Source organism: Somniosus microcephalus, chromosome 5 (assembly GCF_052327205.1).
Source record: "Somniosus microcephalus isolate GS21.2 chromosome 5, FLI_Smic_1.0, whole genome shotgun sequence".
Classification (NCBI taxonomy): domain Eukaryota; kingdom Metazoa; phylum Chordata; class Chondrichthyes; order Squaliformes; family Somniosidae; genus Somniosus; species Somniosus microcephalus.
Window position 1 is genome coordinate 90,226,797 of NC_140991.1, and position 26,363 is coordinate 90,253,159.

At 47.0% G+C, this 26,363-nt stretch overlaps 1 protein-coding gene across 3 annotated transcripts in view; it reads right to left on the reverse strand.

The window, feature by feature from the left end:
• Positions 1-9,401, reverse strand: part of dync1li1 (dynein, cytoplasmic 1, light intermediate chain 1) — an 81,391-nt gene extending 71,990 nt beyond the window's left edge. The window contains exons 1-2 of one of the 3 annotated variants that reach the window (XM_085987984.1): positions 8,886-9,401; positions 8,726-8,799 (exon numbers count right to left, since the gene is read on the reverse strand). In XM_085987984.1, coding sequence (XP_085844110.1) covers positions 8,726-8,799; positions 8,886-9,025 — 214 coding nt within the window. In that variant the 5' untranslated portion in view covers positions 9,026-9,401. Of the gene's footprint in view, positions 1-8,725; positions 8,800-8,885 lie in introns of those variants that run through there. The other 2 variants (XM_085987982.1, XM_085987983.1) reach the window with 2 other exon arrangements.
• Between the last annotated feature and the right edge of the window lie 16,962 nt (positions 9,402-26,363).

Genomic DNA, 26,363 nt, shown 5'->3' on the forward strand with positions numbered 1-26,363 from the left:
TGTTCTTCCTCCCTGAAGCTTTCCACTCCAGTTCTACTTAGGCTGCAATTACACACTTTCTTCAGTTTTACTGCAAAACAGTTTTTACTTCAAAATGACGCTGAAGATGATATATACACAAAGTCAACGGCAGATTTATTTGATCTCCTGATCGGACTGTGGAACCACCAGAACCTGGTAGTCTAGGAATCACACAGTAGATCTCAGAGAAAACAAGGTTAGAGAGAACATTCTCTTAACTTCTAATGTCATTCTCCAAGTGGTTGTACCACCTGGGAATAATGTTGAAAAATATTTTAATTCATGGTTCAAAAATTTGCTAAACTGCATGTGTTGTGACATTACCAAGCAAAGGAACTCAGATCAGGTTTTGGAAGTGAAAGAATGAACTGGTCCTCCAAATCTGAAGTAAACACAGGAGCAATTCAGAGCACAATTGCTGACACGTGAACGTGTCATTTTAGAGCTCCCTACACTATGTAGAGGGTCCCACTATCATAAACAAAGCGTTCAACAATGAATATCTGAGGGATCAAAGCATCAATGCTGTCAACTCATCATTCCACCACCACTCAACGTAGGACACCTATGCAACACAAAAATAAAAAGCCTTTCTTTAAAAACAAAGAAAACATCAATGAGACCCAAGCAGATTACATGTGGGATAAAGTAGTCTACAAAAAATGCCAATCTTGATGTCAACATAACTGCTGTTCATTAAATTGTATGAAGTTACTGTACTTCAAAAGAAATAAAGAAAGCACCAGACCATGTAACAGGCAGATTATCTACATAAATTATTTGTCAAATTTTTCCTTGCTGAACATGGAACACACAATGTTCAGATCAGTTCCTGCCAAATGTTTCTGCAATTAACAGTATAGCTAATTTTCACACCTCAGGACAAAGGTAGTTACACATACTTCAGGAATACCTCAGTTTGTGCAGTCTAATTGCTGCCACTGTACTTTGGGACCTGTACAGTTCATTCAAATTATTTGTTACAGATCAATGAATCAGGCCATCTTATTCCATTCAAACAATGTATGTGACTGAGGTCTGGAGGTCTTTTTTGGGATAGTAGGCTTGATCGACAGATGTTTCGGGGTGACAGCATCTCCAACAAAACAATATATTCTTAATAGTTCACTTGTGTTAGCTGAAACTACACGCGAGGGCATTTGCAGGGCCTCAGTTTAATGACTCATCTGAAAGATGGCACCTCCGACAGTGCAGCATTCCCTCAATATTGCATTGAGGTGTCAGCTTAGATTATGTGCTCATGTCTCTGGAGTGGAGGTTGGACCCACAACCTTCGGACTCAGAATTGAGTTTGCTATCACTGAGCCATGGCTGACACCTTTAATAGAAGAGAATAGTAAAGTTTGTAATTACTGCAACACTAACATTATACTTGCAATATGTTCATTTACTGTTAAATTGCCTGAATATTTGTCTGATGGAATGTATATTCATTCACCTACCAAAGTCAAGAATACTGTAAGTGTTTAGCCATACTATTTATTCAGATGTTAGATAGGTATAAACACACTCTGATTTGTAGAAGACACATTGTTTGCAATACTGAACCCAGGAATGGTTTGCAACGCTGAACCCAAGAATATCTAGCATAAAACCTCAAATGAACAGCTCACCTGTATGCTCCATAAGTCATGGCTAATTTGTTCACTTACAAAATTCTAGGAAACCAATATGGTGCAGAACATTATAGCATTGATGAACCAGTCAATTAAGCGGTTTTGTGTGGGTCCCAAAAAACCCATGATGGCATACCTATACAACATACAGGAAACTTTGTGATATCCGGCACTGACGGGACCGAGCTGTTGCCGTCCCATCAAAACTGCTGGACAAACCAGCCCTAATGTTAAAACATACGGAGCTTTTGAGCTCCGTATCTAGCAACAAACCCTGTTGCAACAGCTTCTAAACAGTCGGCCGTAGCTTGCAAGCGTCTCTGTAGCTAAGCCTTGCAGAGCCTGACTGGTGAAAAAAAAGCAATGAAAAGAAAAAAAACTTACTGAACCGACTCCTGAATTTTGCCGGTGGATCGAGCATACAGGTGACAGTTAACCTCCGGATAAACCAAAGTTTCCTGTATCTATACAAATAATTAGATTACTGCAAATGGCCGATAGGCCAGAAAATCCATTCCAATGCTAACACCAACATATTTGGCCCACACTGTAAATACCGGTATCATAAGTACTTTTATCATTATTGCAGAAGATTTCTTCTGCTCGCTATCTGCAATGAAATAGGTTCTTTATATTCACTTTTACAATTTTTCTAAACAGCAAAGAGGAAATCTTCCCCCAATGTGGGTCCAGCCGTGTGTGTCACCTACTGGTCCTATATAGTGAGTTTATGTTCTTGTCAGGCAGGATATTAGAGATTCTTTAGTGAGATGAAATACCAGAAAAGTAAAAATGGTACATCAGTTTAAAAAGACTTGCATTTATATAGCGCCTTTCACGACCACCGGACGTCTCAAAGCACTTTACAGCCAATGAAGTACTTTTTGAAGTGTAGTCACTGTTGTAACGTAGGAAACGTGGCAGCCAATTTGCGCACAGCAAGCTCCCACAAACAGCAATGTGATAATGACCAGATAATCATTTTTTAAGTGATGTTCATTGAGGGATAAATAATGGCCAGGACATCGGGGATAACTCCCCTGCTCTTCTTCGAAATAGTGCCATGGGATCTTTTACATTCACCTGAGAGCGCTTAACATCACATCCGAAAGACAGCACCTCCGACAGCGCAGCACTCCCTCAGGACTGCACTGGAGTGTCAGCCTAGATTTTTGTGCTCAAGTCTCTGGAGTGGGACTTGAACCCACAAACTTCTGATTCAGAGGTGAGGGTGCCACCAACTGAAGTACAGCTGACACAACTCAAACAATATTTTAATGTACAATGATTTTGCCATAGCAAAACCAGGCAAAATGGTTAGTAGTATAGACAAAAGTCAAATTATTTCAATGCAACAGTCTCAGTAAGAATGCAGAGTGCTTGTATACAATGAGCTGCTGCAGTTCCAACCTAGTATCTAATGAACATAAGCTCACAGTGGAAAGCTGCCCAAATTGACAACCTCCACCTGAGCATCCAGAAGGATGGCAGGTGTGGGAAGTTAAAACTTCATACTGATGCAGTTTTGGTACTTTTGAGGTTGGGCTAAAATACCTTGTAGCATCAATGTAGAGGAATACATTTGCTGTATTGCATGTCAGCTGGGAACGCTTGATGCTAACACCAAATGCTCTCCTGGTCAGCCACCCACCTTGCACCCTCCGTAAACTTGAGCTCATCCAAAACTCGGTGCGAGTTAGGATACTGGTAGCCAAGTCCCATTCACCTATCACCCCTGTGCTTGCTGACCTGCATTGGCTCCCGGTCCAGCAACGCCTCAGTTTTAAAATTCTCATTCTTGTTTTCAAATCCCACCATGGCCTCGCCCTTCCCCATCTCAGTAACCTCCTCCAACCCTAAGAGATCTCTCTGCTCCTCCAATTCTAGCCTCTTGCGCATCCCCAAATATAAATCACTCCATTGGCAGCCATGAAGCAAACAGTAGTGGTAATGGAGGGCACAGTATCAATCAAGAGATTAGAAGTGCATGTAACAAGGGCAATACGGTAACCATGGGGGACTTTAATCTACATATTGACTGGGCAAATCAAATTACCACTAATGGTGTGGAGGACGAAATCTTGGAATGCATGCGAGATGGTTTCCTGGATCAGTATGTGGAGGAACCAACCAGGGAACAGGCTATTCTGGATCTGGTACTGTGTAATGAGAAATGGATAATCAATAATCTTGTGGTAAAGGGGCCTTTAGGGACAAGTGACCATAATATGATTGAATTTTATATTAAGTTTGAGAGTGATGTAGTCCAATCTAAAACCAAGGTCTTCAATCTAAACAGAGGAAACTACAAGGGTATGAGGGACAAGTTGGCCATGGTAGATTGGGAGACTACACTAAAAGGTATGAAGGTGGACATACAATGGCTAACATTCAAGGAAATAATGCATAATTTGCAACAAACATATATTCCTCTAGGGCATAAAAACCCAAAGGAAAAGTGATCCAACCATGGCTAACAAAAGAAATTAAAGCTAGTATTAAGTCAAAGGAGGAAGCTTATAAAGTTGCCAGAAAAAGCAGTCAACCTGAGGATTGGGATCTTTTTAGAAATCAGCAAAGGGGAACCAAAAAATTGATAAAGGGAAAATGGAATATGAACACAAACTAGCGAAAAATATAAAAACGGATTGTAAAAGCTTCTATAGGTATGTGAAAAGGAAAAGACTGGCAAAGCTAAATGTAGGTCCTTTACAGTCAGAGACGGGAGAATTTATAATGGAGAATGAGGAAATGGCAGAGAAATTAAATAAATATTTTGTTTCTGTCTTCACGGAGGAAGACACAAAAAACCTCCCAGAAATACGAGAAAATCAAGGGTGTGGCGAGAATGAGGACCTTAAAGAAATTATTAGTAGTAAAAAAAACAGTACTAGCAAAATTAATGGGACTAAAAGTCGATAAATCTCAAGGATCGGATGACCTACATCCTAGGGTTTTGAAAAAGGTGGCCATTGGGATAGTGGACGCATTTGGTTGTCATCTTCCAAAATTCTATAGATTCTGGAACGGTGCCTGCAGATTGGAGGATAGCAAATGTAACCCCGCTATTTAAGAGAGGGAGAGACACAACGGGGAACTACAGACCTGTTAGCCTCACATCAGTGGTTGGGAAAATGCTGGAATCTATTATAAAGAATGCAATGACTGGGCACTAAGGGGGAAAAATTCAGTTGTTTGCGCCTCCAGTTAGTGCCTTAAGAGGGCGCCAATTGGGACGCAAAGCAACTAGAGGCCGGGCGCGGCGATGTTTGTGGCGCTCGCGAAATTAACCAGACATTTTGTGGTGGCGCTAAACACTTCCACCACGATCTCCTGCGCCGGCAGATTGTGACGTCATTCGAGTGCGCAACGCCCCGTTAGCGCCCCGGACCGGATATTGAGTGGCGTCCCCTGCTTTACCGCCTGCCGCTAGCAACGACAGGTTGAGGGGAGCGTTATGCTGTCAGAAAGGGACTAGGGGAGCGCTATTTAAAGGCAACCGCTTCCTACCTTTTTTTGTCGGTGACATTTTTGCACCACGCAGTCTGAAAGAGAGAGAAAGACAGACTTCTGGAGAGATTCAACACTGTGTGAAGGAGTTTTGAGTACTGAGCAGCACTTTGCAGGTTTATTTTGATTTGCCCTTCCTTGCTTCGCCAGTGCTCTGAGGTAGCGCCTTGCTCCTCGGCGTTTGCGCGTTAAGACAGGTGTGAAGCGCCTGATTTAGCGCTCCAATCACCTCCAGGGGCGATAAAAGCCAAGTTTGCTGTCAGAGGCGGTAATTAGCGCCAAGCGCTGAACTTTGCGCACGGCCGATAACGGCGCCCCAAATGGGGCGATACCGAATTTTTCCCCCTTAGAAACTAATAGTAAGATTGGGCAGAGTCAACATGGATTTATGAAAGGGAAATCCTGTTTGACAAACCTATTGGAGTTCTTTGAGGATGTAACTAGTGGAGTAGACAAAGGGGAACCGGTAGATGTGGTATATTTGGATTTTCAGAAGGCCTTCGATAAGGTCCCACAGAAGAGGTTGGTGAACAAAATTAGGACATATGGAATTGGGGGTAATATACTAGCATGGACTGAGAATTGGTTAACAGACAGAAAACAGAGTAGGGATAAACAGGTCTTTTTCAGAATGGCAGGCTGTGACTAACGGGGTACTGCAATGATCGGTGCTTGGGCCCCAGCTATTCACAATCTATATCAATGATTTGGATGAGGGGACTAAATGCAACATTTCCAAATTTACTGATGACACAAAGCTAGGTGGCAGTGTCAGTTGCAAAGAGGCTTCAAGGGGATCTCGACAGGCTCAGTGAGTGGGTGAGAACATGGCAGATGGAATATAATGTGGATAAATGTGAAGTTGTCCACTTTGGTAGAAAAAACAGAAAGGCAGAGTATTTCCTAAATGGTGAAAGATTGGGGAATGCAGATGCTCAAAGGGGCCTGGGTGTCCTTGTACATGAGTCACTGAAAGTGAATGTGCAGGTGCAGCAAGCCATTAGGAAGGCAAATGGTATGCTGGCCTTCATTACAAGAGGATTTGAGCACAGGAGTAAAGAAGTCTTACTCCAATTATATAGGGCCTTGGTGAGACCACACTTGGAGTACGGTGTACAATTTTGGTCTCCTTACCTAAGGAAGGATATACTTGCCATAGAGGGAGTGCAATGAAGGTTCACAAGATTGATTCCTCGGATGGCGTGACTGTCATATGAGAAGAGATTGAATAAACTAGGCCTGTATTCTCTTGAATTCAGAAGAATGAGAGGGAATCTCATTGAAACATACAAAATTATTACGAGGCTTGATAGGGTGGATTCTGGGAGAATGTTTACCTTGGCTGGGGAGTCTAGAACCAGGGGCCACAGCCTCAGGATAAAGGATAGGCCATTCAGGACTAAGATGAGAAGAAATTTCTTCACATAGAGGGTGGTGAATCTTTAGAATTCTCTACCCCAGAGGGCGGTGGAGGCTCAGTCATTGGGTATATTCAAAACAGAAGTCGATAGATTTCTGACTAGTAAGGGAATCAAGGGATATGGCGATAGGGCTGGTGAATGGAATTGAGGCAGATGATCAGCCGTGATCTTATCGAATAGGCTCGAAGGGCCGAATGGCCTACTCCTGCTCCTGTTTCTTATGTTCTTATGTGCCTTCAGCAGCCTAGGCCCGAAGCTCTGGAATTCCCTCCCTAAACCTCTCCATCCCGCTCTCCTCCATTAAGACGCTCCTTAAAACTTAACTCTGACCAAAGTTTCGGTCATCAATCCTAATATCTCATGTGACTCTGCATCAATTTTTTTTTGATAACACTGCTGTGAAGCGCCTTGGTTGTTTTACAACATTGAAGGCGCTATATAAATGCAAGTTGTTGTTGCTACATTGTCTAGCAATAATGTTTTCCACCTTGAACAGCACAAAAATAAATACCCTGATGTGCATAAATATAAATGTAACTACTGGGTTCTATTCTGTGAGAGACTGACCAAGAATATGGCTATTGTAGGGTTTTACCTGGGATGCAATATAAAATAATCCACATCTTTTGAAATTGCATAGGTTTTTTGTTAACATTAAATTGTTGGCAATGTTTTACCAAATATGCAGCAGATAGAGACTTCTCAAGCCCACATGACCAGCAAAAATACACTTTACAGCAGAATGGCAGTAGACAAGCTTATCCATTGTAGTCTATAGTACCAAGGTACAACATTTTAAAGCATTTATTAAGACATACTGGTACACGGCAAAAACTGCTGATACCCTATTCATTCACTCTAATGATAGCTCATTGTGTAACGAGGTTTCCCCCCCACCAACCAAGGACAAGTTAACAATGGCAACATCCCTAGAATGGTTCCAGGGATGAGGGACTTCAGTTAGGTGGATAGGCTGAGAAGCTGGGGTTGTTCTCCTTAGAGCAGAGAAGGCCAAGAGGAGATTTGATAGGTGTTTAAAATCATGAAGGGTTTAGACAGAGTAAATAAAGAGAAACTCTTTCCAATGGCTGAAGGGTCGATAATCAGAGGGCACAGATTTACAGTGATTGACAAAAAAGAGGCTGTACGAGGAAAAACTTTATCGCAACGAGTGGTTAGGATGATTTGGAGTGCACTGCCTGTTCGGGTGATGGATACAAATTCAATAGTAGCCTTCAAAAGGGAATTGGATAAATACTTTAAGAAAAAATAGCAGGGATATGGGGAAAGAGCCGGGGAGTGGGGTTAACGGGATTGCTCTTCGAAAGAGCCCGCGCAGACTCGAAGGGCCGAATGGCCTCCTGTTGTGCTGTACTTACTCTATGCCTCAGCTCTTGCCTTTCCATTCCCACCCAAAATAACTTGAATATTGAAGATTGTCAGTTCCCTATTTAGTATTTCAGTTCCTTCCCCTCACCCACCACGCTCCACAGAAGCTTGGAAGACTAAAGGCGGAGACCACTTAAAAATAGGTCAAAAAAACAAGCCATTCCAAGTATTTTGATCCAGGCCTGTGTATTCCAGTTCAAACAATAACGCTCATTGACTTTAAATCATAAGGCTCGTAACATGCACCGAAAATAAAAATAACTTTATACTTTGATTCTATAAAGCCTTTCTTCGACAATCGGGTCATAGAAACAAAAGGCAAGAGCGGTCAAAGCACAGAACCAAGCGGGAGATGCCGGGGGCTGGGGCCGGCCTGCTCCTCGCCCGTCAGGCTGGTTTCCCATGGCAACGCCAGGCCTAGAGCCAGTGGAATGAATGGCCGCGGTTTACATCGCAAGAAAAAAGGAGCTGAAGTCCGAAGCGCCTTCGGACAAATGGGAGCCGGCCGGCCGATAGAGAGGAGTGGGGGCTGGGCAGCTCAGCGACGGTGGGCCCCCGGGGGCCTGGAGCGACCCGCAGCGCCCGGAGAAGGCGACAGGCTTTTGTTGTCGTGAACGGCAAGAGGGAGGAGACCGGGAAGGGGCCCGGCTACCCCGGGGAGGGGAGCAGGAGGGAGGGCGGCACCGCTGACAAAGAGCCGAGAAAAGCAGAACAAGAAGCGATCGGGGCCGAGGCCTCTTCACTCACCCGTCACCAGCACGGCTTTACCGGACGGCAGCTTGGAGCGGGAGCGGGTGGACACCTCACTCAGGATGGAGGACCTGCAAGAGAAGACACGGTCAGTACGGCCAGGCCGGGCCGGGAGAGGACAGGACAGAGGCCGGGCCCCGCCACCAGCCGCCCTTACCACAGGTTGTTCTCTTCCTCCTCTCCGTCCTCATCCTCTCCGGCCGCCCGCCGCCGCTCGCCCTCCGGACACTTGTTCTGCGCTGCTGCCGGGATGTGAGCGACCCGTCGCCGGGACTTGCTGGCCTCGATCGGCGCCATCTTCACACACTGAGAGAAAGGGAGAGAAGGCGGCGGGAGGAGCCAGCAGACAGGGCGGGGCCGGGTCACACCGGGTAAAGGGGAGGCCCAGCGAGAGCAAGGAGTCTGATATACGGGAGGGCTGTGCCTCCCCGATAGAGGGGGAAGGTGTTGGGTTAAAGGATAGCTGCGATTCTGATAAAGCGGTTAGCACCAGGGTATGTCCAACGTTTTGTCTCTGTGGGCTACATAGATGCAAACCATGGACTTTGGGCGGTGGACACTTAGAAAGTTTATGTCTATGTTCCCGGTTAGTTTTCATATAGCTCCTTGTTGATTCCAACAGATCCTGTGATCAGATTTTGGATTAATCCACCAGTGAGGCAATAGCACTAAAAACGGCCCTTTCCATACCTCCAGGTCCATACACTTCAAAGGGGACAAATCAGCGAATAGTAAATATAGAAATTGGACTGTATACGTTTTTATTGCCAAGGCTAAGACTTCATGCATGGCCCCAGGGTTGAACTTTGGACAACCCTGTCATAGAGTGGAGAGTTGGATACATGGGATAGTGCTGTGTTATAGAGTAAAAAAGTGTCAAAGGGAACAGTGGCAAGTTGTTAGGAAATTCTGATAAAAGGGACCACCAGGTGATAGAGATGAAGTATCAAACAAAGGGGCAGTTTTGGGTCATACAGGAACAGATGGTTGGGTATTGCCACCTTTGAACAGTAATGACACTTGTCTGAATCAGAAGAGTGTGGGTTCAAACCTCACTCCAGAACTTGAGCATATAATGTAAGTTGATGTTCGATCCGTGTATCTTGATGTTGTGTCCTTCAATAATTAGACAAGAGACTGCAGGGAACGATCAACAGGTGTTTACTGAATGAGGGTTACTCTAGAACAAATTGTGCAGATCCCTACTCAGGGTTTATAGACAGGTGTGGTCACTGCCGGTACTACAGTATACAGGAGCTGTAAAAAGTAGTTCTCTCCCTTAAAGGTACATACATTAGAATTCCTCCCCTTTTAGATTAACAGTACCATAACACTCATTTAACAATTAAATATCAACTAATTACAATTAACACTTTTAACATGCAACATTAGCTGAAAATAGCCTATTTATAAATTCAGTCTTTGGGGAGGCTTCCTGATCCTTTCTGGATAGCGCCTTTCCCGAGTGTCTTGCTCTTGGTGCGGAGGCGATTCTGGCCCCCTGTCGTCGGTTGGTTCATCAGCTTCCGATGCTACTGTTTCTGGGGTAGATGCGACCTGTACATCGGGTTCCTCACCAGGTACGTATGGCCGAGACATGGGGTTGACTCGTTCCTGTGACTCTAGGATCTGGTCAGCACGGCGTCTCACAATGTTCTCCCCAACATCCATTAGTGGGCCCTGCCGTGTGCATATCGTTCCTGGTTGCCATTTCTCTGTTCGGTAGTCGCGGGCCAAGACTGGTTGCCCTACATTGAAGCTCCTTGTCGGCTTCTCATTGATGTGCTGGAATTGTTTATTCTCAACATCTCTTTGTACATTTGGTCTGAGCAAATCCAGACGAGATCTCAACCTTCGGTTAAAGAACATCATGGCCGGGGCCTGGTTGGTGACTGCATGTGTCGCATTTCTGTAGGCTAACAGGAAATTGTCCACCTTATGCTGCAGTGGAATGTCGTCATCGCAAATGGCCTTTACTGCTTTTTTAAAGGTTTGTACGAACCTCTCGGCCAATCCATTTGTGGCTGGATGATACGGGGCGGATGTGTAATGCCTTGCCCCATTCCTTTTCAGAAATCTTCGAAACTCTTCGGACACAAACTGTGGTCCGTTATCAGAGCAAATCTGCTCTGGCAAGCTGTTCCTGGCAAAAATGGTCCGTAGGACTGCAATAGTTTTCTCCGTGGTGGTGGAGGACATTTTGATCACCTCAGGCCATTTCGAGTGTGCATCCACGGCTATTAAAAACATTGAGTCCATGAATGGACCAGCAAAATCAATATGCACCCGTTGCCATGGAGATGAGGGCCACTCCCATGGGTGTAGAGGGGCATGTGGTGGTGCATTTTGGACCTTCTGGTATCCTGAGCAGCTCTTTAGGTCCTCGATTTGCTGATCGATCCCCGGCCACCACACATAAGCCCTAGCAAGGCTTTTCATTTTCACCCCTCCCAGATGACCTTCGTGAAGCTCATTGAGCACTCTCTCCCTTAACTTGGGTGGAATTACCACTCGGGATCCACACATCAAGGTCCCCTGGCATACTGACAGCTGTTCTCTTCTGGATGAGAATGCTGGCAACAGTGAGTCGCCATGTGCTGGCCATCCCTTCACCGTCAAATCATATACCCGAGACAGTGTCGGGTCATTTCGGGTCTCCTTCTCTATACCAGCGTTAGTTACTGGCAAGCATTCAATTATAGTCGAATGAAATATTTCGACAGGATCCACTGCTAGTGCTTCCTCCGCAGTAGGCAGTGGCAGGCGTGATAGCCCATCAGCGTTTCCATGCTGTTTCGTGCCCTTATACTCGATTTCATATTGGTGCGCCCCTAGAAAAAGGGACCATCTTTGTAGCTGTTGAGCAGTCATCACCGGAACGCCGTTCTTTGGATTAAAGATGGAGACAAGTGGTTGGTGGTCAGTCAGCAAGGTGAACTTCTGCCCGTGCAGATAGTGATTGAACTTTTTCACTCCCCACACTAGGCTGAGGGCCTCCCTGTCAATCTGGGCATAGTTACGCTCGGCTGAGGTTAGTGACCAAGACGCAAAGGCTACTGGCCTCTCCGAGCTGTCCGGGAATTTGTGCGACAGCACCGCTCCAATGCCATAGGGTGATGCATCACACGCCAACCAAATTGGTAGTGCTGGGTTGAAATGAGCCAACACCTCTTTTGATGTGATCAATGCTTTACTCTTCTGGAAAGCTCGTTTACATTCGTCACTCCACTTCCATGGTACCCCCGTTTGCAGTAGGGTGTTCAGTGGGTGTAGTACTGTAGACAAATTCGGCAAGAACTCAGTTGTGACACTTTTTCCGGTGCTGGAGCCTTGACTACTGCCTCAATCTTTTCAGGGGACTTATGTAACCCGTCTTTATCAATAACATGGCCACAATACGAGATCTGCTTCTGGAAAAACTCGCATTTGTGGCGATTAGCTCGGAGCCCATATTTCTTCAATCTAGTGAGCACCTGCTCCAGTGATCACTGTCATTTTCACCCGTGACCAGGATGTCGTCCAAATAACACTGGGTCCCTGGAATCCCTTGCAGGACTTGATCCATTGCTCTTTGCCAAATAGCCGGAGCTGATGCTACCCCGAACACCAGCCGGTTGTATTGGTAGAGACCTTTATGAGTGTTGATCGTGAGGTACTGTTTCGAGGCTTCTTCTACCTCCATTTGCAGGTACGCCTGGGCCAGATCAATCTTAGTGAAGCGTTTCCCTCCAGATAGCGAAGCGAAAATATCTTCAATCTGCGGAAGCGGATATTGTACAGTGTGAAGGACTGGGTTCACTGTCACCTTAAAGTCCCCACAGATGCGAACCTTCTTTGGTTCCCCAGGCGTATTACTCAACGACCTCTTCATTACAGGAATGATGGGTGTAGCCCACTCGCTCCAGTCCACTTTGGACAGTACTCCTGAACGTTCCAAACCTTCCAGCTCTGCTTCGACGGCTGGGCGGATCGCATAAGGCCTTAAAAAACTTTGGGCTTGCCTTTTCCTCTATTTTGATCGTCGCTGTTACGCCTTTTAGTGTTCCGAGTCCCTGCTGGAACACTTCTTGTGCGTCAGTTAGCATTTTTGACAGTCGTCCAGGTGTGACGTCGTCGTCCTTTTTGGCATCTACAGTCAGTGCTTGTATGGAATGCCAATCTAGCTGTATCTTCCGGATCCATTCACGTCCTAGTAGTGGTGGTCCTCCATCTGGCAATACATATAGGTCCATTTTTGGTGTTTCCTTGCCGTTATATATAACGTTCACCCTTATTTTTCCTTTGGGGTAGACTTTTTGCCCCGTGTACGTCTTCAAGACAATCTTTGTATCTCTCAAGGGTATATGTGAGAAAAGCCGCTTGTAGTCCCTTCGGTTTATGACTGTTAGGGCTGATCCTGTGTCCAATTCCATTTTCACTTGGACTCCGTCTATCTTGAGCGTGACCCAGATAGTTTGGTGATCCTCCATTTTGATCACATTATGTAGTTTCAGACAACCCAGCTCCTTGCTTCTGGAGTCTGTATCACTTTTCTGTTCGTCTGAACTACTCTCCGTCACCTTATGTACCTTCTTGTACTTCTCCTGTGGAGATTTCTTGCTGCTGGTTTTCTTTCCCGACCTGCAGACTCTTGCTATGTGTCCTACTTTTCCACACTGTCTGCACACTTTGTCCTTGAACCAGCAATCATTGTGGTCGTGTGTTGTTCTGCCGCAGCAACAGCACTTCACTGTTCCGTATGACATTTCGTTTGTGCCATATTCTTGCGGTCTCCGTTGTATCTCTGCCGCGCCCCGTGCGGCTGCTTCGTGTGATACTGCAATGCTGAAAGCCTTGTCCAGCGTAAGATCCTTTTCTGATAGAAGCCGTTTCTGGGTTCCTTCACTTTGAAGCCCACACACAAACTTGTCCCTTAAGGTATCTGCTAGCCCCGTTCCAAACTGGCAGTGTTTTGATAGCTTGCGCAGTTCCGTTAAATACTCAGCATTACTTTCATCTTTATGCTGGTTCCTTTTGTGAAACTTAAATCTTTCTGCTATCAGCAGCGGTGTGGGGTTTAAGTGGTCCTGTAGGATTAACACTATGTTTTCAAAATCCTTTTCTACTGGCTTCTCTGGGGTTACTAGGTTTTGTAGTGAGCCATACGTTTTTGCACCCATTGAATTCAACAATACCAGCGCTTTCTTGTCATCTGGCACTTCATTCGCCTTGCAGTATACTTCTATGCGTTCGACTTCATTGTCGAACGCTGTGATACTGCCACTCTTCGGCATTTTTGGGTGTGGTTAGACTGGCTTAAAATGGCGTCTCCCGCGCTTTCCTTTCTTCCCCGCTGCAGCTTAAAATGGCGTCTCCCGCGCTTTCCTTTCTTCCCCGCTGACGCTGCTCGGCCCTTGAACACCGGCTGCGCTCTGCGCGTTTTCCTGCGTGCCTCTATCTCCCGTTGACGTTGCTCGGCCCTTGAACACCGGCTGCGCTCTGCTCTCTCTCGCCTCTCTCCCCCGTTGACGCCGCTCGGTCCTGAACACCAGCTGCGCCCTGTGCGCTCTACCCTCTCTCCCCCGTCGACGCTGCTTGGCCTTTTTCTGTGCCATCGGTCGGCTCTAGCTGCCGCTGTCCGGGAAGGGTCTGCGCAGTACCTGTTGCCAGCCCGTTTCGCTGGACCACCGTGACTGGAAAGCCAAGCCTGGCTCTCGACAGCCTCCCCTGCGATGCTCAAATCTCCGCTGGATGACTGGGGGGGTTTCCCGTGGTCGACACCCGTGCTTCTGGACTTGGCCTTCTTCCACTGTTCTCCAGGAGCGAATCCCTGGGAGGTGATGCAGAGTTGCAGGTAGGTTTGAATCTGCTCGTCGCCAATGTTAGATCCGTGTATCTTGATGTTGTGTCCTTCAATAATTAGACAAGAGACTGTAGGGAACGATCAACAGGTGTTTACTGAATGAGGGTTACTCTAGAACTAACTGTACAGATCCCTACTCAGGGTTTATATACAGGTGTGGTCACTGCCGGTACTACAGTATACAGGAGCTGTAAAAAGTAGTTCTCTCCCTTAAAGGTACATACATTACAGTTGATACTTTAGTGTAGAAACGAGGGAGTGCTGCATGGTTGGATGTGCCATCTTTCAGATGAGACAGTAAACTGAGGCCCTGTCCATCTATTTAGGTGTATACTCCTATGGTGTAATTTGAAGAGCTGCCTAGCTACAATTTATCCCTCAATCACCATCAATAATAGATTATCTGGTCATTCTTCACATTACTGTTTGTGGGACCGATGGTTAGCACATTTGCCTACAAAACTATAGCCACTACACTTAGAAAGTAATTTATTGGTTATAAACTGCATTGGGATTTGCTGAGGGCATGAAGTTTCTTTCTTTAAAGGCAGTTGCAATTTAACTGAGTTAATATTCTTAAAAATAATGTTCCAACATCCAGTACTGGATGAGCAGAAATTTCCTCCAACTAAATATTGGGAAGACCGAAGCCATTGTCTTTGTTCCCCGCCACACACTCCGTTCCCTAGCCACCAACTCCATCCCTCTCCCTAGCATTTGTCTGAGGCTGAGCCAGATTGTTTGCAACCTTGGTGTCATTATTTGACCCTGAAATGAGCTTCTGACCACATATCTGCTCCATAACTAAGACTGCCTATTTCCACCTCCATAACATCGCCTGACTCCGCCCCACCTCAGCTCATCTGCTGCTGGAAACCCTTATCTATGCCTTTGTTACCTCTAGACTTGACTATTCCAACGCACCTATGGCTGGCCTTCCACGTTCTACCCTATGTAAACTTGAGGTCATCCAAAATTCTGCTGCCCTTTTCCTAACTCGCACCCAAGTCCCGTTCACCCATCACCCCTGTGCTCGCTGATACATTGGCTCCTGGTTAAGCAATGCCTCGATTTTAAAATTATCATCCTTGTTTTCAAATCCCTCCAACAAAAGCAACAACTGCAAAACAGCTAAAGTGATGTCACAACCAGGGAAGGAGCTGATTCGTGAGTAGCTGGTAAGTGTTTCTAGTTAATAGTCTATTAAGTAAATGCATGGCAGGGCAGCTCAGTCCTGTGGAATGCACCTCCTGTGCCATGTGGGAACCCCAGGATGCTTCCCGTGTACTGGACAACCACATGTGCAGGAAGTGTCGTCAGCTGGAGGAGCTCGAGTTCCAGGCTTTGGAGCTTGAGCAGCAGCTGGCATCACTGTGGTGCATCCGTGAGGCTGAGAGCTTCGTGGATAGCACGTTTTAGGAGGTGGTCACCCCGCAGATAGAGTGTGCAGGCAGAAAGGGAATGGGTGACCACCAGACAGAAGAGGAGGACCAGGCAGGTAGTGCAGGAGTCTCACTCTCCAACTAGTATTCAGTTCTGAGTACTGGTGAGGCCGATGGTTCCTCTGGGGAGTATAGCCAGGTCTGCGGCAGCACGGGTGGCTCAGCTGTACGGGGGGGGGCGGGGGGGTGGTGGGGGGGGAGGGAGGGGAAGAAGAGTGGGAAAGCAATAGTGGTAGAGGATTCAATAGTTTGGGGAGCAGACAGGCGTTTCTCCGGCCGCAGACGTGACTCCAGGATGGTATGTTGCTTCCCTGGTGCCAGGGTCAAGGGTGTCACTGAGTGGCTGCAGAACATTCTAAGGCGGGAGGGTGAACAGCCAGAGGTCGTGGTCCATATCGGTACCAACGACATAGGTAGAAAGAGGGATGAGGTTCTGCAGGCAGATTTCAGGGAGCTAGGAAAGAGATTAAAAAGCAGGACCTCAAAGGTAGTAATCTCCGGATTACTCCTGGTGCCACGTGCTAGTGAGTATAGAAATAGGAGGATAGCGCAGATGAATGCTTGGCTAGAGAGATGGTGCAGGAGGGAGGGCTTTAGATTCCTGGGGCATTGGGATGGGTTCTGGGGGAGGTGGGACCTGTACAGGCCGGATGGGTTGCACCTCAACAGAGCTGGATCCAATATCCTCATGGGGAGGTTTGATAGTGCTGTTGGGGAGGGTTTAAACTAATTTGGCAGGGGGATGGGCACCAGGATGTAACATTAGAAAGGGGAAACAAAGAGCTCAAAGGATTGGGAGAGGCAGAGAGCACTACAGTAAGAAATAGTAAGGTATTAGGTGGGGTCAAACTAAAAGAGAATACAGGATGGTCTAAGATGGGTTTACATTGTAGGTATGTGAGTGCACGAAGCGTAAGTGAGCTGCAGGCACAAATAGCTACATGGGAATATGATGTTGTGGCAATAACTGAGACCTGGCTCAAAAAAGGGCAGGATTGGGTTTTAAATATTCCTGGTTATAAAGTGTTCAGGAAAGATAGGGAAGGAAAGATAGGAGGTGGTGTGGCAGTACTGGTCAAGGAGAATGTTAGTGCTGGAGAGGGAGGATGTCTTGGAGGGGTCAAGGACAGAATCTATATGGCTAGAGTTAAGAAATAATAGACGTGCCATTACACTGCTAGGTGTATTCTATAGACCACCAAATAGTGGGAAAGATATGGAGGAGCAAATTTGCAGAGAAATTACAGCAAGGTGCAAGAACCATAGAGTAGTAATAATGGGGGACTTCAACTATCTCAATGTAGACTGGGATCATAATAGTGTTGAGGGCAGAGAAGGAGAAGAATTTCTGAAATGTGTTCAGGAGAACTTTCTTGATCAGTATATTTCTGGCCCAATGAGGGAGGAGGCATTGCCAGTTCTGGGGAATGTGGGGCAAGTGTCAATAGGTGAACATTTAGGGAACAGTGATCATAGTATAAGGTTTAGATTAGCTATGAAAAAGGACAGGGAGCAATCTAGAGTAAAAATGTTTAACTGGGGGAAGGCCATAAGAACATAAGAAATAGAGCAGGAGTAGGCCAATCGGCCCCTCGAGCCTGCTCCACCATTCAATAAGATCATGGCTGATCTGATCCTAACCTCAAATATACTATCACTCTCCATCCCACCCGAACCCATGTGATCTCCCGGGAGAGGCAAAAAACCAGGTTAAAAAAAAAACCCAGTGGCCAATTTGGGAGAAAAAATCTGGGAAATTCCTCTCCGACCCATCTAGGCGATCGAAACTCGTCCAGGAGATCACTCTGTCCCTATATTTTCTACAGTACTTACCTTCTGTAAATGTGATCTCCACCCCAGCCAGGAACAGCAATAAAACCATCTCCTGAAATCTAACAGAATTAAAACACAAGAAGTAGGAGCAGAACCAGGCTACACGGCCCCTGCGCCCGCTCCACTACCCACAGGGCCACGACCATTCCGAACCTAGACTCATGTCCAATTTCCTGCCCGCTCCCCGTAACCCTTAATTCCCTTTACTTCCAGGAAGCTATCTATTTCTGTTTTAAATTTATTTAATGATGTAGTTTCCACAGCTTTCTGGGGCAGCAAATTCCACAAACCTACCACCCTCTGAGTGAAGAAGTCTCTCCTCATCTCAGTTTTGAAGGAGCAGCCCCTTATTCTAAGATTATGGCCCCTAGTTCTAGTTTCACACATCATTAGGAACATCCTCACCGCATCCACCCGATCCAACCCCTTCACAATCTTATATGTTTCAATAGGATCGCCTCTCATTCTTCTGAACTCCAATGAGTAGAGTCCCAATCTACTCAATCTCTCATCATATGTCCACCCCCTCATCCCCGGAATTAACCGAGTGAACCTTCTTTGTACTGACTCGAGCGCAAGTATGTCTTTTCTTAAGTATGGACACCAAAACTGTATGCAGTATTCCAGGTGCGGTCTCATCAATACCTTGTACAACTGCAGCAATACCTCCCTGTTTTTATATTCTATCCCCCTAGCAATAAAAGCCAACATTCCATTGGCCTTCTTGATCACTTGCTGCACCTGCATACTAACCTTTTGAGTTTCGTGCACCAGGACCCCCAGATCCCTTTGTACTACAGTACTTTCCAGTTTCTTGCCATTAAGATAATAACTTGCTCTATGATTTTTCCTGCCAAAGTGCATAACCTCACACTTTCCAGTATTGTATTCCATCTGCCAAATCTCTGCCCACTTACTTAGCCTGTCTATGTCCCTTTGCAGGTTTTTTATGTCCTCCTCACTCACTACTTTCCCTCCCATCTTTGTATCATCTGCAAACTTTGATATGTTACACTTGGTCCCCTCCTCCAAATCGTTAATATAGATTGTAAAGAGTTGGGGACCCAGCACTGACCCCTGCGAAACACCACTAGTTACTGATTGCCAGTCTGAGAATGAACCATTTACCCCAACTCTCTGCTTTCTGTTAGAGAGCCAATCCTCCATCCACGCCAGAATATTACCCCCAATCCCGTGATTTTTTATCTTGAGCAATAATCTTTTGTTTGGCACCTTGTCAAATGCCTTTTGGAAGTCTAAATACACTACGTCCATTGGTTCCCCTTTATCCACCCTGTATGTTACTTCCTCAAAGAACTCAAGCAAATTTGTCAAACATGACTTCCCCTTCATGGAACCATGCTGAGTTTGTCCTATTAAATTATGTTTATCCAAATGTCCCGTTACTGTCTCCTTAATAATGGACTCTAAAATTTTACCAACCACAGATGTTAGGCTAACAGGTCTATAGTTTCCAGCCTTCTGCCTACTACCCTTTTTAAATAAGGGTGTTACATTAGCAGTTTTCCAATCTGCCGGGACCTTTGCTGAGTCCAGGGAGTTTTGGAAAATTATTACCAATGCATCCACAATCCCTACCGCCACTTCCCTCAAGACCCTAGGATGTAAGCCATCAGGTCCAGGGGATTTATCCGCCTTGAGTCCCATTATTTTACCAAGTACCACTTCCTTAGTGATTTTAATTGTATTTAGCTCCTCCCCCCCCCTAGAGCCCCCTGTTTGTCCAGTGTTTGGATATTCTTAGTATCCTCTACCGTAAAGACTGATACAAAATATTTGTTCAGCGTTTTTGCCATCTCCATGTTTCCCACCATTAATTTCCCGGTCTCATCCTCTAAGGGACCAACATTTACTTTAGCCACCCTTTTTCTTTTTATATCACTATAGAAACTTTTGCTATCTGTTTTTATATTTTTTGCTAATTTACTTTCATAATCTATCTTCCCTTTCTTAATCAATCTTTTAGTTATTTTTTGCTGTCTTTTAAAGACTTCCCAATCTTCTATCCTCCCACTAGATTTGGCTACCTTATATGCCCTTGTTTTTAGTCGGATACTATCCTTAATTACTTTACTTAGCCACGGATGGCTATCTTTTCTTTTACACCCTTTTTTCCTCAGTGGAATATATATTTTTTGGAAGTTGTAAAATAACTCCTTAAATGTACACCACTGATCATGTACCGTCTTACCCTTTAATCTATTTTCCCAGTCCACTCTAATCAATTCCGCTCTCATACCTTCATAATCTCCTTTATTCAAGCTCAGCACGGCTGTTTGAGATCCAATCTTCTCACCCTCTAATTGAATATGGAACTCAACCATGTTATGGTCACTCATTCCAAGGGGATCCTTTACTAGGACATTTTTAATTCTGTCTCATTACACAGGACCAAATCTAAGGTTGCTTGCCCCCTGGTCGGTTTAGTTACATACTGCTCAAGAAACCCATCCCCAATACACTCAATGAACTCATCCTCAAGGCTGCCCTGTCCAATTTGATTTATCCAGTTAATATGATAGTTAAAATCCCCCATAATTATAGCTGTTCCCTTATTACAAGCCTCGACTATTTCCTGATTAATACTCCGTCCAACAGAGTTGCAACTGTTCGGAGGCCTATAGACTACGCCCACTAGTGTTTTTTTCCCCGTATTATTCCTTATCTCCACCCAAACTGTTTCACTATCCTGCTCCTTTGACCCAATGTCATTTCTCTGTATTATAGTAATTCCTTCCTTTATTAACATAGCCACCCCACCTCCTCTTCCTTCCTGCCTGTCCTTCCTGATTGTTAAATAACCTGGTATGTTTAATTCCCAGTCATGGTCACCCTGCAGCCATGTTTCTGTAATGGCCACAAGATCATACCCATATGTAGTTATTTGTGCTGTTAGCTCATCCATTTTGTTACGAATGCTACGTGCATTCAGATAAAGAACTTTCAAATATGTTTTGTGACACTTAGTTCCTGTTTTTTCCCCTTTTACTACTTTACCTTTTACTCCATACCTTCTGTCCCTTCCTGACACGTTCTGTTTTTTAATTCCCCCACTGCTACCTAAGTCTGACCTTCTCCGTTGTCATTTTTATTATTTGCTCTCTAGAAACCAATTTCAGTGGGATGAGAACGGATCTGGCCCGGGTAAGCTGGAATCAAAGATTGGCAGGCAAAACTGTAATGGAACAATGGGCTGCCTTTAAAGAGGAAATAGTTCAGGTACAGTTGAGGTACATTCCCACTAGGGGGAAAGGCAGGGCAACTAAAGTCAGGGCTCCCTGAATGATGAAAGAGATAGAGAATATGATGAAGCAGAAAAAGAGCGTGTATGACAGATGTCAGATTGCAAATACATCTGAGAATCAGGCTATACATTGAAAGGCCAGAGGAAAAGTGAAAAAGAAAATAAGAGGGGCAAAGAGAGGGTATGAGAATAGAATGGCAGCCAACATAAAAGGTAATCCAAAAGTCTTCTGTAGGCATATAAATAGTAAAAAGGTAGTAAGAGGAAGGGTGGGGCCGATAAGGGCCAAAAAGGAGATCTATGCATGGATGCAGAGGGTATGGCTGAGGTACTAAACGAGTACTTTGCATCTGTCTTCACCAAGGAAGAGGATGCTGCCATAGACATAGTAAAGGAGAAGGTAGTGGAGATACTTGATAGGATAAAAATTGATAAAGAGGAGGTATTAGAAAGGCTGGCTGTAATTAAAATAGATAAGTAACCAGGAGCAGATGGGATGCATCCTAGGATGCTGAGGGAATTGAAGGAGGAAATCCCGGAGATACTGGTCATAATATTCCAATCCTCTTTAGATACGGGGGTGGTGCCAGAGAATTACAAATGTTACACCATTGTTCAGAAAAGGGTGTAAAGATAAACCCAGCAACTACAGGTCAGTCAGTTTGACCTCGGTAGTGGGGAAGCTTTTAGAAACAGTAATCGGGGACAAAATTAACAACCACTTGGACAAGTGTGGATTAATTAAGGAAAGTCAGCACGGATTTGTTAAAGAAAAATCGTGTTTAACCAACTTGATTGAGTTCTTTGATGAGGTAACAGAGAAGGTTGATGAGGGTAATGCAGTTGACATAGTGTACATGGATTTCCAAAAGGTGTTCGACAAAGTGCCACATAATAGGCTTGCCAGCAAAGTTGAAGCCCATGGAATAAAAGGGACGGTGACTTGGATGTGGGTGTACAAGGCACAATTTCAAAATTTGCAGATGACACAAAACTTGGAAGTATAGTGAACAGTGAGGAGGAGAGTGATAGACTTCAGGAAGACATAGACAGGCTGGTGAAATGGGCGGACACGTGGCAGATGAAATTTAACGCAGAAAAGTGTGAAGTGATACATTTTGGTAGGAAGAATGAGGAGAGGCAATATAAACTAAATGGTAGAATCCTGAAGTGGGTGCACGAACAGATAGACCTGGGGGCACGTGCACAAATCACTGAAGGTGGTAGGGCAGGTTGAGAAAGCAGTTAAAGAGGCTTATGGGAACCTGGGCTTCATAAGTAGAGATATAGTATACAAAAATGTGGAAATTATGATGAACCTGTATAAAACACTGGTTCTGCCCCAACTGGAGTACTGTGTCCAATTCTGGGCACCACACTTTAGGAAGAATGTGAAGGTCTTAGAGAGGGTGCAGGAAAGATTTACAAGAATGATTCCAGGAATGAGGGACTTCAGTTATGTAGATAGACTGGAGAAGCTGGGGTTGTTCTCCTTGGAGCAGAGAAGATTGAGAGGAGATTTGATAGAGGTGTTCAAATCATGAAGGGTTTGGACAGAGTAGATAGAGGGAAACTGTTCCCATTGGCTGAAGGGTCGAGAACCAGAGGACACAGATTTAAGGTGATTGGCAAAAGAACCAAAGGCGACATGGTTAAAACTTTTTTACGCAGCGAGTGGTTAAGATCTGGAATGTACTACCTGAAAGGGTGGTGGGGGCAGATTCAATCACAGCTTTCAAAAGGGAGTTGGATAAGGATCTGAAGGAAAGAAATTTGCAGGGCTATGGAGAAAGGGCGGGGGAGTGGAACTAGCTGAAGTGTTCTTGCAGAGAGCTGGCACGGGCTCGACGGGCCGAATGGCCGCCTTCCGTGCCGTAACCATTCTATGATTCTACGGCCTTGACCCTCCCTATCTCTGTAATCTCCTTCAGCCCCACAACCCCCGAAATATCTGCGCTCCTCTAATTCTGGCCTCTTCAGCATCCCTGATTTTAATCGCTCAACCATTGGTGGCCGTGCCTTCAGCTGCCAAGGCCCTAAGCTCTGGAATTTCCTCCCTAAACCGCTCTACCTCTCTTTCCTCCTTTTTAAGAAGCTCCTTAAAACCCAATACAAAAACAAAATACTGCGGATGCTGGAAATCTGAAATGAAAACAGAAAATGCTGGAAATATTCAGTAGGCCAGGCAGCATCTGTGGAGAGAGAGAGAGAAACAGAGTTAACGTTTCAGGTCGATGACCCTTCGTCAGAAGTTCTGACAAAGGGTCATCGAACTGAAATGTCAACTCTGTTTCTCTCTCCACAGATGCTGCCTGTCCTGCTGAGTATTTCCAGCATTTTCTGTTTTTACTCCTTAAAACCTACCTCTTCGACCAAGCTTTTGGTCACCTGCCCTAATTTTTCCTTATGTGGCTCGGTGTCAAATTTTGTTTTATAACGTTCCTGTGAAGTGCCTTGGGACATTTTACTACGTTAAAGGCACTATATAAATATAAGTTGTCGTTAATAATGCTAAAAAGACTGATTGAGATGAATAGGATTGGCAGTGCAATGGAAATAGCATCAGTAAGATTGCTAGCCATCACAAGAAAGGCTCAAGGTGAGAACAAGTGTTCAGGGTGCTTGGGATATCTGCGCATACCTGCAATTAGCTGACTTCTCAGGTTGAGTGGTAGTACTATAGATGCTAAAAGCATAATGATGCCTGGCACCACCTGATGAACTCCATAATGGGTGAACATCAGTTTTTGATGTAATCTATCACATATCTATCTATATTATATATATATATATATATAAACTAGTCGTTCTGTCTGTCTATCTGTCTGTCCTTCTGTCTGTCTGTCCTTCTGTCTGTTTGTCCTCACGTGTGCGTCTGTCCGGCTATGCGCTCGAAAGTTATAGAGCGTACCTACACGTGCGTTACGTCGAAAGAAAGCTTACCTTTCCGAAACGGTCGTAAGCGTATTTACGTTTCGGCCGGACAAAAATCGCGCCCGCGGTGTCCGAAAAACGTTCAAAATTCCGCTCATTAGCATCTCATTATCCGCTCATTAGCGACAGAGTGACCTCGAGGTCGACCAATCGTACGCCGGGTTCCTGGCGTGTGCGGCTGGGCCCTCCTACGGTCGAGTGACGGGACGATTGACCAATCCTACGCTTTGGTGACCTGACGGTCGACCAATTGGTGCGTGTGTGGGCGGGCCTTATCGTTCTGAACCGAGGTGAGTCGCCACCATCTTGATTCCAAACTTTTCCTTTTTCCCGCTTTCTGCGTCCTTCAAAAAAACGTTGCTTTTAAAACACATATTGTTTTTTAAAAAGTTAATTACTTTCTAAATCTTTTATCTAATCTCATTAATTTTCCTACCTTTCCCCGTTTTTTCCAGGTAGGGCCTCGAAGCCTTGGCTCTCTCCTCCGCACCCACGCCCGAGCTAGGCACCTCCTGGCCCCAGTCAACAAGCGGCCCCCGATCGCCGCCATCTTTGTGAAGGCTGGAGGGGCGGGCCTCAGCCGAGCGCCGCTCTTAGTAAAGGTGCGCGCGCAGCAGGAGCAGCTGAGACGCGGCGTCTCTCTCTGTTCCCCGCTCGACACGGGCGGGGGGGGCGGGGCTCTCGGAAGTGCTGATCTCGGGCGGGGCTTGGAGAGCGGGAAGGGTTACCCCGGCAACCGGGCCCGCCGGCCGTCTCTCACAGCCGCAATCGGCGCTCTTCAAGCCAGCTCGGGAGGGCGGGGCCATGTCAGTGCGTGGGGCGGCACGGAGCTCCGTGGAGCCATCGCCGGCGCTGGGCTCGGGTGCTTTGTGGCCTGCGGGCCCGAACAGCGGCTGCGGACCTCGAGCTGACCAGGGCGCTGGACTCGGCTGGGCCATGTCTTTGCGGTGTGTTCGCCTCGGCCAACGGCATCAGGGTGACGGCCGAGGGAACGCGTTCATCCAGGTGCCGAGGCCCGGGCCCCGGGGCGGAAAGAGGGATTGGAGCGGGGGATGAGGGCTCAGGCAGGGGAGAGGGAGAGGGGGGAGGAGGGGGAGAGAGAGGGGGGAGGAGGGGGAGAGGGAGGAAGGGGGTAGGGAGGTGGTGAGAGGGAGGAGGAGGGGGAGAGGGAGGAGAGGAGGGGAGAGAGAGGGTGGGGGGAGGGGAGAGAGAGAGGGTGGGGGAGGGGAGAGAGAGAGGGTGGGGGAGGGAGAGAGAGAGGGTGGGGGAGGGGAGAGAGGGTGGGGGGAGGAGGGGAGAGAGGGTGGGGGGAGGGGAGAGAGGGTGCGGGGGAGGGGAGAGAGAGGGTGGGGGAAAGGGAGCGAGAGGGTGGGGGGAGGGGAGAGAGAGGGGGGAAGGGCGAGAGAGGGTGGGGGAGGGGAGAGAGAGGGTGGGAGGAGGGGGAGAGAGAGAGGGTGGGAGGAGGGGAGAGAGAGAGGGTGGGAGGAGGGGAGAGAGAGAGGGTGGGAGGAGGGGAGAGAGAGAGGGTGGGAGGAGGGGAGAGAGAGAGGGTGGGGGGAGGGGAGAGAGAGAGGGTGGGGGGAGGGGAGAGAGAGAGGTGTGGGGGAGGGGAGAGAGAGAGGGGTGGGGGAGGGGAGAGAGAGAGAGGGTGGGGGAGGGGAGAGAGACGGTGGGGGAGGGGAGAGGGTGGGGGAGGGGAGGGAGAGGGTGGGGGGAGGGGAGCGAGAGGGTGGGGTGAGGGGAGCGAGAGGGTGGGGGGAGGGGAGCGAGAGAGGGTGGGGGAGGGGGAGCGAGAGAGGGTGGGGGGAGGGGGGAGGGGAGGGAGAGAGTAAAGCAGGAGAGACGGGGAGGGAGAGAGGGTGAGGGAGGGAGAGCGTGAGGAGAGGGGGAGGGAGAGTATAAGCAGGGAGAGACGGGGAGGGAAGAGGAGGGTGAGGGAGGGAAAGAGTGAAGCGGGTGGGACAGGGAGGGAAAGAGTGAGGGTGTGGGACAGGGAGGGAGAGCTTACCTTCCCTCCTTCGCAGGGGTCCATCGGGCCACCTTCCCCCCGTCGCGCTTCTCTCTTCCCCCCCCGTCGCGCTCTCTCTTCCCCCCCGTCGCGCTCTCTCTTCCCCCCCCCGTCGCGCTCTCTCTTCCCCCCCCGTCGCGCTCTCTCTTTCCCCCCCGTCGCGCTCTCTCTTCCCCCCCCGTCGCGCTCCTCTTCTTCCCCCCCCGTGCGCGCTCTCTCTTCCCCCCCCGTCGCGCTCTCTCTTCGCCCCCCGTCGCGCTCTCATCTCTTCCCCCCCGTCGCGCTCTCTCTTCCCCCCCGTCGCGCTCTCT